This window comes from Perna viridis, chromosome 13 (genome assembly GCF_037379345.1).
Source record: "Perna viridis isolate PV_CMFRI_1.1 ecotype Kerala chromosome 13, ASM3737934v1, whole genome shotgun sequence".
Lineage (NCBI taxonomy): Eukaryota > Metazoa > Mollusca > Bivalvia > Mytilida > Mytilidae > Perna > Perna viridis.
The window spans coordinates 21,592,409-21,605,146 of record NC_142457.1 but is presented as its reverse complement, the minus strand read 5'-3'; the positions used below and the strand labels follow the sequence as shown (position 1 = coordinate 21,605,146).

At 33.3% G+C, this 12,738-nt stretch overlaps 1 protein-coding gene across 1 annotated transcript in view; it reads right to left on the bottom strand.

The window, feature by feature from the left end:
* Window positions 1–3,540: 3,540 nt before the first annotated feature.
* The window catches only part of LOC148599985 (cilia- and flagella-associated protein 65-like), a 68,889-nt gene continuing 59,691 nt past the window's right edge, over window positions 3,541–12,738 (bottom strand). Inside the window, exons 37-41 of the mRNA XM_088557320.1 lie at window positions 11,711–11,913; window positions 9,237–9,368; window positions 8,372–8,639; window positions 6,306–6,418; window positions 3,541–5,217 (exon numbers count right to left, since the gene is read on the bottom strand). Of these exons, the coding sequence (XP_088413446.1) occupies window positions 5,064–5,217; window positions 6,306–6,418; window positions 8,372–8,639; window positions 9,237–9,368; window positions 11,711–11,913 (870 nt within the window). The 3' untranslated portion in view covers window positions 3,541–5,063. The remainder of the gene's footprint in view (window positions 5,218–6,305; window positions 6,419–8,371; window positions 8,640–9,236; window positions 9,369–11,710; window positions 11,914–12,738) is intronic.

Below are 12,738 nucleotides of genomic sequence, written 5' to 3'. Positions count from 1 at the left end.
AGTGAAGTAAAAAAAAGTCTTACTACATTATTTTTCCTCGTTTACCATTCGAATATAATTTTATGTAGATTTGTTACATAGTTATGATCATTGGAATTTACATCTGGGTTCAAAAGATTTTTCCACTGGATAAAAGTTACCTACTTGATAGTTCGATCTCTACAGGTTATCCACTGTATAATACTTTTTCTATAAGTTAACCAGTGGCTAATTTCTGAACAACCGGGTACATGACTTTACACAATTTATATATGTAGTGAAAAGAACAAGCAGCAATCTCCTGCACAATTTCAGAGCTTTTAAACATCAATGCCACTAGACTCTGCCCCTTTATGCAAATAACAATATACCACAAAGAGCTTTACGGATTTGTAAAAAGTAGTGTCCATATACCCTGTGGTTTTTTAACATCCTGTAAAGCAGAGGCTATAGGCTAGCGGAGTAATTTATAGTATATAGTTCTGCAGCAGATTAATTTGACAAATTAAGAAGGAAAGCGTCTAGCTCCAAAGCCAATGGCATTCATTTAGCTATAGGTAATTTTCATCCCTCAGGAACAGATGCCTGAAAAAAAAAACAATAAGTGCATGGGGTCGACGAACCATAACCAGTTTAGTTTCTCCAACGCAGTCGGTATAGTTTCGCTTTTTAACCTTTGACCTTATAATTCGGACGCTCTTCTATGGTAACGCAAAGCACCTAATCGCAGTTATGTTTCCCGATTGGCCAAATACTGCTGACTTAGTGGCGTTCGAAAAAACCGAATCGAAATTTTGAAATTGCGTTCGAAAAAAATAACAATCGAAAATTTGAAATTGCGTGCTATGTGTTATTTTCTTGAAAGAAATGTAGAAACTTAAAATTTTACTGTGTCGGCTATTTGTTTTTAAAGATAGTACTTGTCTCCGATTGTTTTCTGTGTTTCCTAACATTTGTCATGACCAGTACACGTCTTGTTATACTCAATTTCCTTTAACACTAAAATAGATGAAGTGGCTCTTTCCGAGTAGGAAGTTATAACAATAGTTTCAATATTAGTGGATATCAACTCTGCACTTAATTCACTTAACTGAGTCAAGTAATGTATCAGAGGTCTGTTTCGTGTTTTGATAAATTAGATTTTCTCAAAATGAGGAGATTTTTTTAGAAACGAGTCTTTTTCTTTAAATTAGCTAGATTTTGATCTCCTAGATTTTGACCTCAATAGATACAGAAGTAGTAGACTTCACGTGCGCAACAGTAAACCAACTTTTACATATCAATTTGAATACATTTTGTATCTTGGTAAACTGAACCAGGCTTCCACACTACAACATTATTTAAAATAAATGAATAAAAGTAACAGTATTGTCCATGAACTTCGAATTAAAACGGACAAATCTACCGTAATTTGCAATATAACTTGTAAGTCGCAGTTGGTGTAAAATGATATGACAAAACCCACCATTTTGATTGTGAAATTCGACTTGCACCATCAGAATCAATTGGAAAAAATCACAATTTTCCATATATTTTGATAAATTGAGTTCTAATTTCATTCAAATGCACAGAAAATTAACATTTTTAAACATTTTCAAAAACCTCATTTTTCTAAAGAAAAATGCTGTGATGCAATGATTAAGTTTGGTAATTTTATAATTAAAAGAGAAATCATCCTTGAGTGAAATCATATTGTCAGGTCGGTGGATTTCTGACGTGTATGTTTCTGATTTCCCCATTATGTCTGATTATGAAGCCAAAATCGGAATGATTAGAAAACCTGCCTTAACCTAATACTTCTACGCTTACCCTACCGGTGCACCTGGTCCATGCACCGTTTTTAGTGCGATTTGCACATTTACTTTTATTACTTTGTATGTATTATTTTGGTTATTTCATGTTCTTTGTTGTGTGTGTCTATTTTCCATGTCTGGCCTTTGTCCCTGGTTTACATTATTTTGATTTCCGCTAGAATCTTAAAGATGTTCCCTTGAATACTTGTTAAGGTGGTAGACCTAGGGTAAGGGACATAACTCTTGAAATCAGTGATATGTTTGTATCATATTCAATTTCATCAATTAAAGCCAATCAAGCTTTTGTTTGAAGCAGAATAAAACCAATCCAAGTTAATTAGATGCTTACTTAAGATGGGTGTAAAATGCTGCATACAAACGTTCCAATGATTTTTAAGAGTCGTGTCCCTTACTCTAGGTATACCTCCTTAAACAATCCCTTTATATCAATGGAAATGATAAACAGAACACCTGTCTAAACAGACCCTACCTAACCAATTGTCTTGGCACTGGTATGTACATCGCCATATCTATAAGCTATCATATTTTGAATGTGACCCCATGACCACCCATGCACACTCTCTCTGAGTTCATCTCTTTTTCTACAAATCGCCGCCATGCTTCTTTAGGCCCACCTTCACGGTGTCAAACTCATGGCGATTTTTGGAATGGATGTTGGTTCTATTTTGCTTACATGTCTAGTTCTTATCATCACGGATATTCTTTTGTTGTTTTTTTTTTTCGCATTTGCGATATCACACCTTGGGACAATTGGTTCGAACTTTAAGTGATGTGAACAATGCACCGTTACGATGCGTTGTGTGGTTGTGTATGATTGACAATAAAACTCCCTTTAAATAAAATTCCCCTGGCCGTTTCCGGCTTTTTTTTTAAGGAGTAAAACTTCATAGCACGGTAACGTAAAATTTGACATGTATACAAATAAGAAGGCAGCTTTCATCAATAGATTCGTCAAAGTTTCATAAATTAGAAAAGTGTTTTTCAGTTATTTGCCCAAAAACCTGGGAAACCCCCTTTATATATACAAATTCATAACACGAAAACGAAAAATCTGAAAATAATAAAAATCGAAAGGGAGCTCACGTCAATGGGTATGAACAACTAACCAAAGTTTCATAAAAATTTAGGAAAGTGTTTTTGAGTTTTATGTATTTGCCCGAAAACTTGAAAACCTTTTTAAGTAAAAAAATAACACACGGAAACGCAAAATCTGAAATTTATAAAAATCGAAAGGGAGCTTATGTCAATAAATATGAACAATTCGCCTAAGTTTCATCAAGGTTGGTGAAATAGTTTTTGAGTTATTGTCCAAAGTGTGGACGACGGACGACAACGGTATACCATAATACGTCGCGTCTTTGATGGGCGTATGAAAAGATTTAACTAAGTTTCTTTATTTCCGTTGTGACAAGGGCCTTTTTAACTGATTTTTAGCTATAGGTGTGTTTAGTGGTGTCATAGTTTTTCCACAGATTAAAAAGGGTTACGGTTGTGATTGTCCTAAAGTACTTTAACCCCACCACATTTTTAGCACCTGTCCTAAGTCAGCCCTGTCTTGCCAAGGTTTCCTCATCATTCATTGAGGACCCATTGGTAACCTTGAGCTGACATTTTCATCCTTTTGGGGTTGTTGTCTCTTTGACATATTCACCATATCTACTCTTGTTATATTAATATAAACAAAAAGGGGTTTAGTTTCACAGGGTTTTACTGTATCTCGCTCTAATAAATCAAATCAAATCTAAAATTTCATTTCAAGTATCAATTTATTGATGATAAAAACAGACAAAATATTTCATCATTTCAAAAATACACAACCTTTACAAGATAGAATAATGTAGAAACACATCACATAATTACATTTAAGTATCAGTCTTTCTAAAAATCAGACAGAAGGTGATTCATGCATGTTAAAAAACCACCGAATTCTGTCTATTTCTTGTTTAGAAACAATTTATGAACACATAACCAGTTTCAGTTTTTCATTAGGTTGTTGCGCTTTTGAGATAAAAATCATATAGATTGTACATGAAATTTGTACTTATCATTCTTGATTTGGTTTCATTTGGTTGATTTCAGTGGGAGATGAATGTATGATTTTCTTAAAAGTGGAGATCTGAATGCAGAAATGGTTATTGTTCTGTGAAAGTATAGCATATGTAGACTGAAAAAGCATCATTTGTTTGGTGGGTTTTCTTCACCATGAATCACTTTATCTGTGTCTGAATTTTATGTGGACTGGTACTCAAGTGCAGTACAGCTTGTTAGCCAAAAGTGCCACAGGTCATAATCATGTGTTGCATGGTTCAATTAAAGTATGATAGTCATGTGATAATTTACATATTATAGTAATCATGGTATATGATTATCATACGTTTGGGAAAAACATGATTATCATATCTAAACTATTACACATGAAAATCACATGATCATCATATGTAAACTTTACTTATGTTAATCACGTGATTATGATATGTAAATATTACACTTGTTAATCTTGTAATCATTGTATGTAAACCATTACATATGTTAATCATACCACACGATGATTATTTGTTGCATTTCATATGATTCTCAAGTGTGGTACTTTTGGCTGTGTAACAAGATAGAACATGTTAAACATATCACATAATAAACACGGCACATCATGTGGTTATCCAAACATCTACAGTGGACATTTCTAACTTAATAAAGTAACCACAGTGCTACAAAAACTGGAAAATTAATCAAGTCTGAAAATATTTTTAACTCTGTGTGATGTCATAAAATCTGAAGACTTTGATTGTAGTTAAGTATATTCTCAGAATGTACCACAAAAAACTTGGACAGAAAGAAATAATTTAAGTAAGTATACTGTATATTAAAAAGAAACACAAAATATCACAGATAAGTTATATACATGTAAATATATAATCCATGTACTATTTCTTTTAATAAATAAACATAAATAATAACAATTGTAACCCTATATTTTCAATTTATGAACAAATTTTTCAAACCAATAAAATCATTGTGTTGTTTTCAATTCAGAAAATAACATTACAATCAGAAATACAAGTTGTAAAGCTAAATATAAAATTAGAAACCATTCTCACTAGGGAGAACAGGTGCATAAATAAAAGTTCATGCCTTCTTAATCCTGAACTTAGAATATTTTTAGAATGTCCCTATTAATAAGAGGAACATCCACAAAAAAGAAGATAAGATTGTTCATGATTTTAAGTTCACAGAACCAGGCACAAGTGTTGCTTTTTTTCTTTTGCAGTCCATTTATTTCTGGCTTTTCGCAGAAGCTGTCCTTTTTGGTAAGGCTATGAACCTTGGCCTGGCAGTGATATTAAACTCTTCCTGCAGTGCCTCAGACATTATATTTAGAAGTGTGTTCTCTAATACTGTCTCAGTTATATTTCCAAATTCTGGATTCCTATTAAAAAAAAAAAAAAATTTAAACTCTTCAGATTGAATAACTACTGAATATTGTCAGAGACTTTTTGGATATAGTTGTAAGAGCTTTTATGTAGGCCTCTTGAAAGCAATAATAATGGATGATTTTATGACAAACATACAGGAATAAAATGGCAGAATTCATACTTGTTATTAACCTTTGGAAAGTTCATATGAGAGATACTCCAACACTGACTTTTGTCTCATGAGGGAGATTCTCCCTCACTGACACTGTCTCATATGGGAGATTCTCCCCCACTGACACTGTCCAATATGTGAGATTCTCCCCCACTGACACTGTCTACTATGGGAGATTCTCCCTCACTGACACTGTCTCATATGGGAGATTCTCCCCCTCTGATACTGTCCAATATGTGAGATTCTCCCCCACTGACACTGTCTACTATGGGAGATTCTCCCTCACTGACACTGTCTTATCTGGGAGACTCTCCCCCACTGACAATCTCTAATATGGTAGATTTTTATGTAACAGCAATTTTTTATGTAAAAATTCAATTATTAAGTATTTTTCACAGAAAATATAATATTTTAACAAAATCTTTTAATTCTATGTGGGAGATTCAAATTTTTTCATTGATGTTGTGGGAGTCTCCCACTTAATGGGAGAGAGTTAACAGGTAAGATAAAACTATCGAAACTACAGGGAAGAAGGAATTAGCAAAAATCAAAGCATAAATAAAGTAAAATAAAGAACTGTAATGGTGAAATTATGGTTTGAAAAAAGTTTAAATCTGCTAAAAGTAAGTAAGAATCATACCTGAGTAACCAGTGCTTCCTAAACGTGTCTTTACAATACATGTAGTATATAAAAAATGGGTCAGAGACAGAAATGGTTAAACTTCGTTAAACAGGAAGTAAATGTCCAACAAGCCTGAAGTCTGATCCCATGATATGGGACTGGTACCTGATGTTGGATACCAAATATCAGGACGCTGCAATTAGTTGTTGATGAGAAAAGTGTTACGAAAGTAATTTCCTGAATCATCCACCCAACCAACGGACATTCACAAACTATAACCAGATTTTCATATGATAGAATACACTTACTTTTTCAATACTTGTTTTTCTTTCAGTCTCTTTTCTTCCAGTTTAATTCTTTGTATCTCCTCCCTGGTGTATCTTACAGGGGTTTTAGACTTCTTACCATTTCTACTTTTTCCCTGCAAAATAAAAAAAAATAGTCTTAATGAATGGAGAAAGAGAAATCTCTAATTGAACTTCTTTTAGTCAAAATCTTTGAAAATAATAAAAAAAAAATTGTGTATAGCAATATCTGATAAACTGATGAATTAACAAACTGTGCCTCTCCTTCTCACCCCATCACCACAAAAAAAACCCAATATAATAAAACAAGTTTTGCACGTTACAAAGTAATATAGTGTGTGAATCAACGGAGGAAAGTAAAATCAGATACCATTGCAATATTTTTAAATCTGCTAATGACGTAAGTAGAAGTCTTAATAAAAACCAGGCAGGAGGTGATTCTTGCATATCAAAAACCCACTGAACTCAATTTAATTTCTTGTTCAGAAAAATTACTGATCACATAACCAGCCTTAGTTTTTCATTTGGATGTTGCATTTTTTTAGATAAATACTTTACATAGATTGTACATGAAATTGACACTTTACCAGAGTTACTGTTCTTGATTTTGTTTCATTTGGTTAATTTTAGTGGGAGATAAATGTATGATTTTCTCAAAAGTACAGATCTGAATATGGAAAGGATGTCTGTTATGTAAAAATATAGCATATGTAGATTGAAAGAGCATAATTTGTTCAATGAATCACTATATGGACTGGTACTTAATACATGCATATTTTGATATTAACAACTTACATTACAGAATTTATAACAAAATGGAACTGAAACCTGAATAATCTGAAAACCTGTCTAAACCAAACACTTTATAAAGTCCCTTTATATCAAGGTATTTTGAACCTTGGTTAATTAAACACCTGTCTTAACCATACACATCTTAACATAATACCTGTCTTAACAAAACACCTGTCTTAGGGTGCACTATACAGTTACATTATGGTGCACTGTTTTGCACACCAAGTTACCCCGGTCAAATTTTGCAAAATTTAATTAAAAGTTGAAATTTGGTGGATATATTGTTTAAATGTAGTTACGCATTTATATGTAGACAGATGTAATGTATGTAATGGTAAACAGGTGTAATTTAAAGGAAGAATGGTATCCAGAATGTTTCAGTCCCCTGCCGTATTAGGTTCTCTCCTCAGCATCAGATGGCTGACTTTCAAAATACCTTATTTCGCACGAACTTTTGGGACTAAAATTGCGAGAGAATGAATCAAAAAGGCTCTTATTATTTTTACTTTTTTTCCACCTCTAAGCATGCTTTCATCCTGTGATAGTGTCTAAGTGCCTGATATTTTATAACACATAGTCTTTGGCTGTTTGTTTTTGAAAGGCACCCCTAATTTGTACTAAAACTCAGTAATATTTTTCAGTATGTTACCATGGCTACTGGATTTTAAAAGAATAATCATTAAATTGCTTATAAATGACTTGAACCTCCACACACCAAGGATTTAAAAAATATGCACAGTTTTATGACAAAACACTACAAATTTCTGTGTGTACTGCCTCAAAACAGCTTTATTTCAACAAAATGAGACCAAATTTTCAGAAATGACCTAACTGCATTGTACTACCTTAACCATACACCTGCCTTAACCATACACCTGTTTTAACCAAACACATGTCTTAACCATATACCTGTCTTAACCAAACACATGTCTTAACCAAACACATGTCTTAACCAAACTCCTGTCTTAACTGTACAACTGTCTTAACAGTACACCTGTCTTAACTGTGCACATGTCTTAAAAGTACACCTGTTTTAACCAAACACCCATCTTAATCGTATACCTGTCTAAACCAAACACTTGTCTAAAAGAATACCTGTCTTAACTGTACACCTGTTTTGACTGTATACCTGTCTTAACCAAATCAATTTCAAACATATTATAGATCTAAAAAAGGGGGGGTCAGTTTAATAAAAAAAATTAAAATCACATTTTATACTAAATGACAACAACTGTAACAGTAACTTCTGTATTTACAGTATTTATTTCTACACATACTTTTTTACTTCCAGCAGAAGATGGTGGACTGACTTTAGCTGATGACGCCGCTGAGCTGACCCTTGACCCTGGTTCTGAAATAGGAATAGACACAGAAGAGACACGTCCATCGTTTTCCTTTGAATCTTTTGGTGGAGAAGTCCTTCCTGTAGACTTAGCAGATTCCTTGGTTGGGGCAGGTCGCTGACCTATCTGAGCATAGTAGGGAACCTGTTCATTGGTGACTTTTCTCACAGCATCATGGAAAACAGTGTCATCTAATAAACCTCTGAATAAAAATCAAACAACTTTATTGAAACATTTAATGTCTGTTAACTAACCATAAAACACTGCTTAGCTTATAAGAGAATGTAATAAAATTTAATGTCTATTCATCTGTACACTCACTGTAAAATGTTGCTCAGATCTTACTACAGAGTATGTAATGTATTAATATTTAAGTAGCTGTCTTTGTAAGAATCACGCAAAATATGAAAAATGTGATACACCCCAAAAAAGACTACATATTTGTATTTTCATAATTCAGTTGTTTTATGGGTAAATACTATGAAATGTGTATTCATTCTAATATGCCTGCTCTTAAGAGGTAATCAACATTGAAAATCCAATAGATTCTATTGTATTTGAGTGTTATTTACAGTTATTGTCCTTAATTTTCAAATCTACAGTGCATCCTATATAATTTTTATCTCCTAAGAACACGGGTTATATAAAAAAGCTGAACGTGAGTTTCTGTTAACTATGACAATTTAAACAAAATATCAAAAATAAAAATATGTAGGCTTTTTACCCATGAATCACATTTTGCATGATTCTTCGCTGGAGTGCTACTTAATATTTAATATCTGTCTGTATGTAAACTCACCGTAAAACATTGCTCAAAACACCAGATACAACATCAGCCTCTGCTGTGGAACATGTAATGACACTTGGAGTCTGGGTTTTTTCTTGTTTCTGTTTTTTCTGTATCTTTGGCATTAACTTTGCACTCAGTGATCTGGAAAAAAGTTAAGGATCTTAAATTACTATGATAATACACACATTTTAGAGCACTACAGAATTTTACCCATTAGTGTCTGAAAATATCAAGTTCAGGTCACTATAGTAAAGGATCTTCATATAATCATGAAAAAAATTCAATATAATATATAAAATCCCTAAACATTTTTTTGAATGGTTTTTCCTACTGTGGACAGACAGACAGACTTACATCAGTAAATATAATGTAAGTCTATAAGTTATCACAAGCAACATGTAAGTTTTTTTTTCATTAGTCTTACTGCCTGATATTTAATATCTTGGGCTACTGCCATGATACTTAAAAATATTGACAATTTCCAATGACAACGTAACTATGGTAACATTCAAATGACTGTAACATCTCAATAAATGGAGTGCCTATTTTAAACATTCTCAACAGAACATCACCTCACCCTATTGGGGGCACTGTCATAATTTTTTCAATTCAAAACTACTGTAATTCTGAAAATAGGTAATTATTATTTCAGTCAAAAAAGAAGTCCCACTTCAGAAATGCAGAAAATTTAGTTCAGACCATGCGACCTTGGTCGTTTGTTTTACAATGAAAAAGCCCACTTGCAGAATTTATTTAACCTTGTAATGGAAAAGAAGATGGGATATCAAGACATGCAACAATAACACCAGCTTATAAATCTAATCTAAAACAGCATACACCTTCAGAGATCAACAAGGGGTCTTCACCAAGTGTAAACATACTTTAAAGCAAGCTCTGAAGGGCTCAAACAATTACAGTAACACAAAAGTAATAAAGTCAAAGTAAACAGATCCATGACAATTCCTAATCATCAAACTAAAAAATGAAATACCATAGAAAGATGTATTAATCAGTAATATCTGAGTGTGGATAGGAGAATATTAATGAGCAACATCTAATTGTGGATAGGAGCCCGTTGATGAGTAACATCTGAGTGTAGATAGGAGCACATTAATGATTAACATCTGAGTGTGGATAGGAGAATATTAAGGAGCACATTAATGAGTAACATCTGAGTGTGGATAGGAGCACATTAAGGAGCTCATTAATGAGTAACATCTGGGTATGGATAGGACCCTGAAATTTGTAGTAGAGTTAAACCAGTTTTATAAGGCCTTAACCTCACCCTTTAATGTAAAGTCAAAAATAAACTGCAACAACAAACAACAAATAAAATTGCATGCAGTTTGCAAATGGAGGAAATCAAATCATGCTGAGATCCTGTTTTTTTCATCTGAACATTGAGGACTGCCATAAATTCAAAGTGTACATTATTTCGAAAAAAGGATGATTTTTAAAGCAGCACCAGGATCCATTGAATAAGTTTAGTACACTTAACCTTTACAGTTACCTAACGGATAAAGTTAATAACTGTGTACATCAACATCTCTACTCAGCCAAACATACGACACATGTTAATCATATGTTGCTCAATGCATATGATAATCCTATGATAATTTTCTTATGAAAGTCAATTGACCAAGGATCCGGAAACGGTAAATGATTGATAAATTTTGCAAATGACCAACCAAAAACTTTGGACATATTGAATAGTAACCCTCATAAAATTACAGTCTGCATGGTTTTATTAGTGTCTATACATCCTGTCTACCAGTCTCCGAATTGTTTATTGGAAATTAATTGACAGGTGTGTGTCAACTTTAGCCAATGTGCAGCCACCTGTGACTGATTTACCTGTAACTGATTAGTTGATTCCATTATTAAATTTATGGGACACGTGCAGCACCAATGGGTATATGAATTAATTGAAGTGGCTCAGAGAATTTCCATACATTTATTACTTGATCTTTTGAGTTAAGAAAAAGATTTACAAATCCATCATTTCCCCTCCCCCATGCATATGACTATCATATCTCCGTGAAAAACACAAATTATCATTATGACAACCATGCATTAAACACATGTAAACTGAAACATATCATATCATTACATTACAATCATATGCTGCACACCATTTAAGTCTCAAGTGTGGTATATTAAACTATGTTCACAAATTTTTCCGCCATGCTGGCAAAATATCAAATGACAAGTCTAGTAAACTCTAAGCAAGTTGCCAAGGTGATAAAGTTTTGAATAACTGGGCTGAGACACTGTGAACATACTTTTACTTGTGGATACCACTTTTCGTGGATAAGGGAAGAAACAAAAATTCATGGATTCTTGAATTCATATAGTTTTAAGGTTTGAAGTGTACACATCAATGAAAATTTCCTTTTTGTTGCCAACCAACTTTTGTGGTTTGGCCTATCCATGACAACCAAGAGAATTGGTACCCCAGAAGTGATATTGGCAGAATAACTAACCTGTCAATGTAGAAGTTTCCATACTCATCAGGGAAGTTGATTTGGAATTCTCTGACATCATGAGTCCTGGCAGTGAGTCCCAAATGTAACAGGAAAGGCTTTGGTGGAGATGGCTTCTCCCATAATTGTGATTCTTTCATCTTCTTCTCCAGTGAGATCTGTTTCTCCTCATCTGAGGACAGCACTTTGATTGGTGGAAGGGTCTGAAATTATGTAATCAAAATTTCTTATTCTACTAATTCCACTTTTTGAATTTTAAAAAAGTCTCATTCTACAGAGAAGCCTGTCTGAACCAAACCCTGTCTACAACAAACATGTATAAACCAACCCCTGTCTAAACCAAACCACGTCCACATGTCTTGTATTTTTTATTTAGATGTGGGCTACTGCTTCTGTGAACTAACGCATCAAACATCCATTGAATCATGCTTGACAAATTCCACATGTTTCGATGGATGTTTGACGTGTTAGCTCACAGAAGCAGCAACCCGTTATTAAGCCAGCACTCTACAGTATTGTAGAACTGCCTAATTTTGGTCTTGTAATCTGATGCTTTATAACATTTATCACTTTAAAAAATTGTCAAGCATCTGTAAATCTATATATCTAGAAATAGCTCAAGCCAAGGCCTTCAGGATGCAGTAAAAATTTTCTGGAAAAAAATTACCCACAGCAAATAGGAATACCATAGAAACCATGCAAAAATATGCTAAAATTTCATAAAAGCAGGTTTAAAAATATCAAATTTCTCGCAAAATATCTTAAATTTTTATTTCATCCCCTGAAACTGTCCAAACTTTTTCCTTCAAAAACCCCATCCTCATATGGGCATTGCCGGTTAGATTTTGAGCTATTTCACTTTATAATCCACTTATTAAATTTAGCATGGTAAAACATTTACTTGCTTTCACTTCCACAATGAAGTCAAATTGTCATTGAAAAAAAGCCCCTTCAACATTGAAAATATATAAAACATTGCAAAATACTTAGAAAAGTCCCCTTTTTCAGAAAATGTTTTATCAACAATA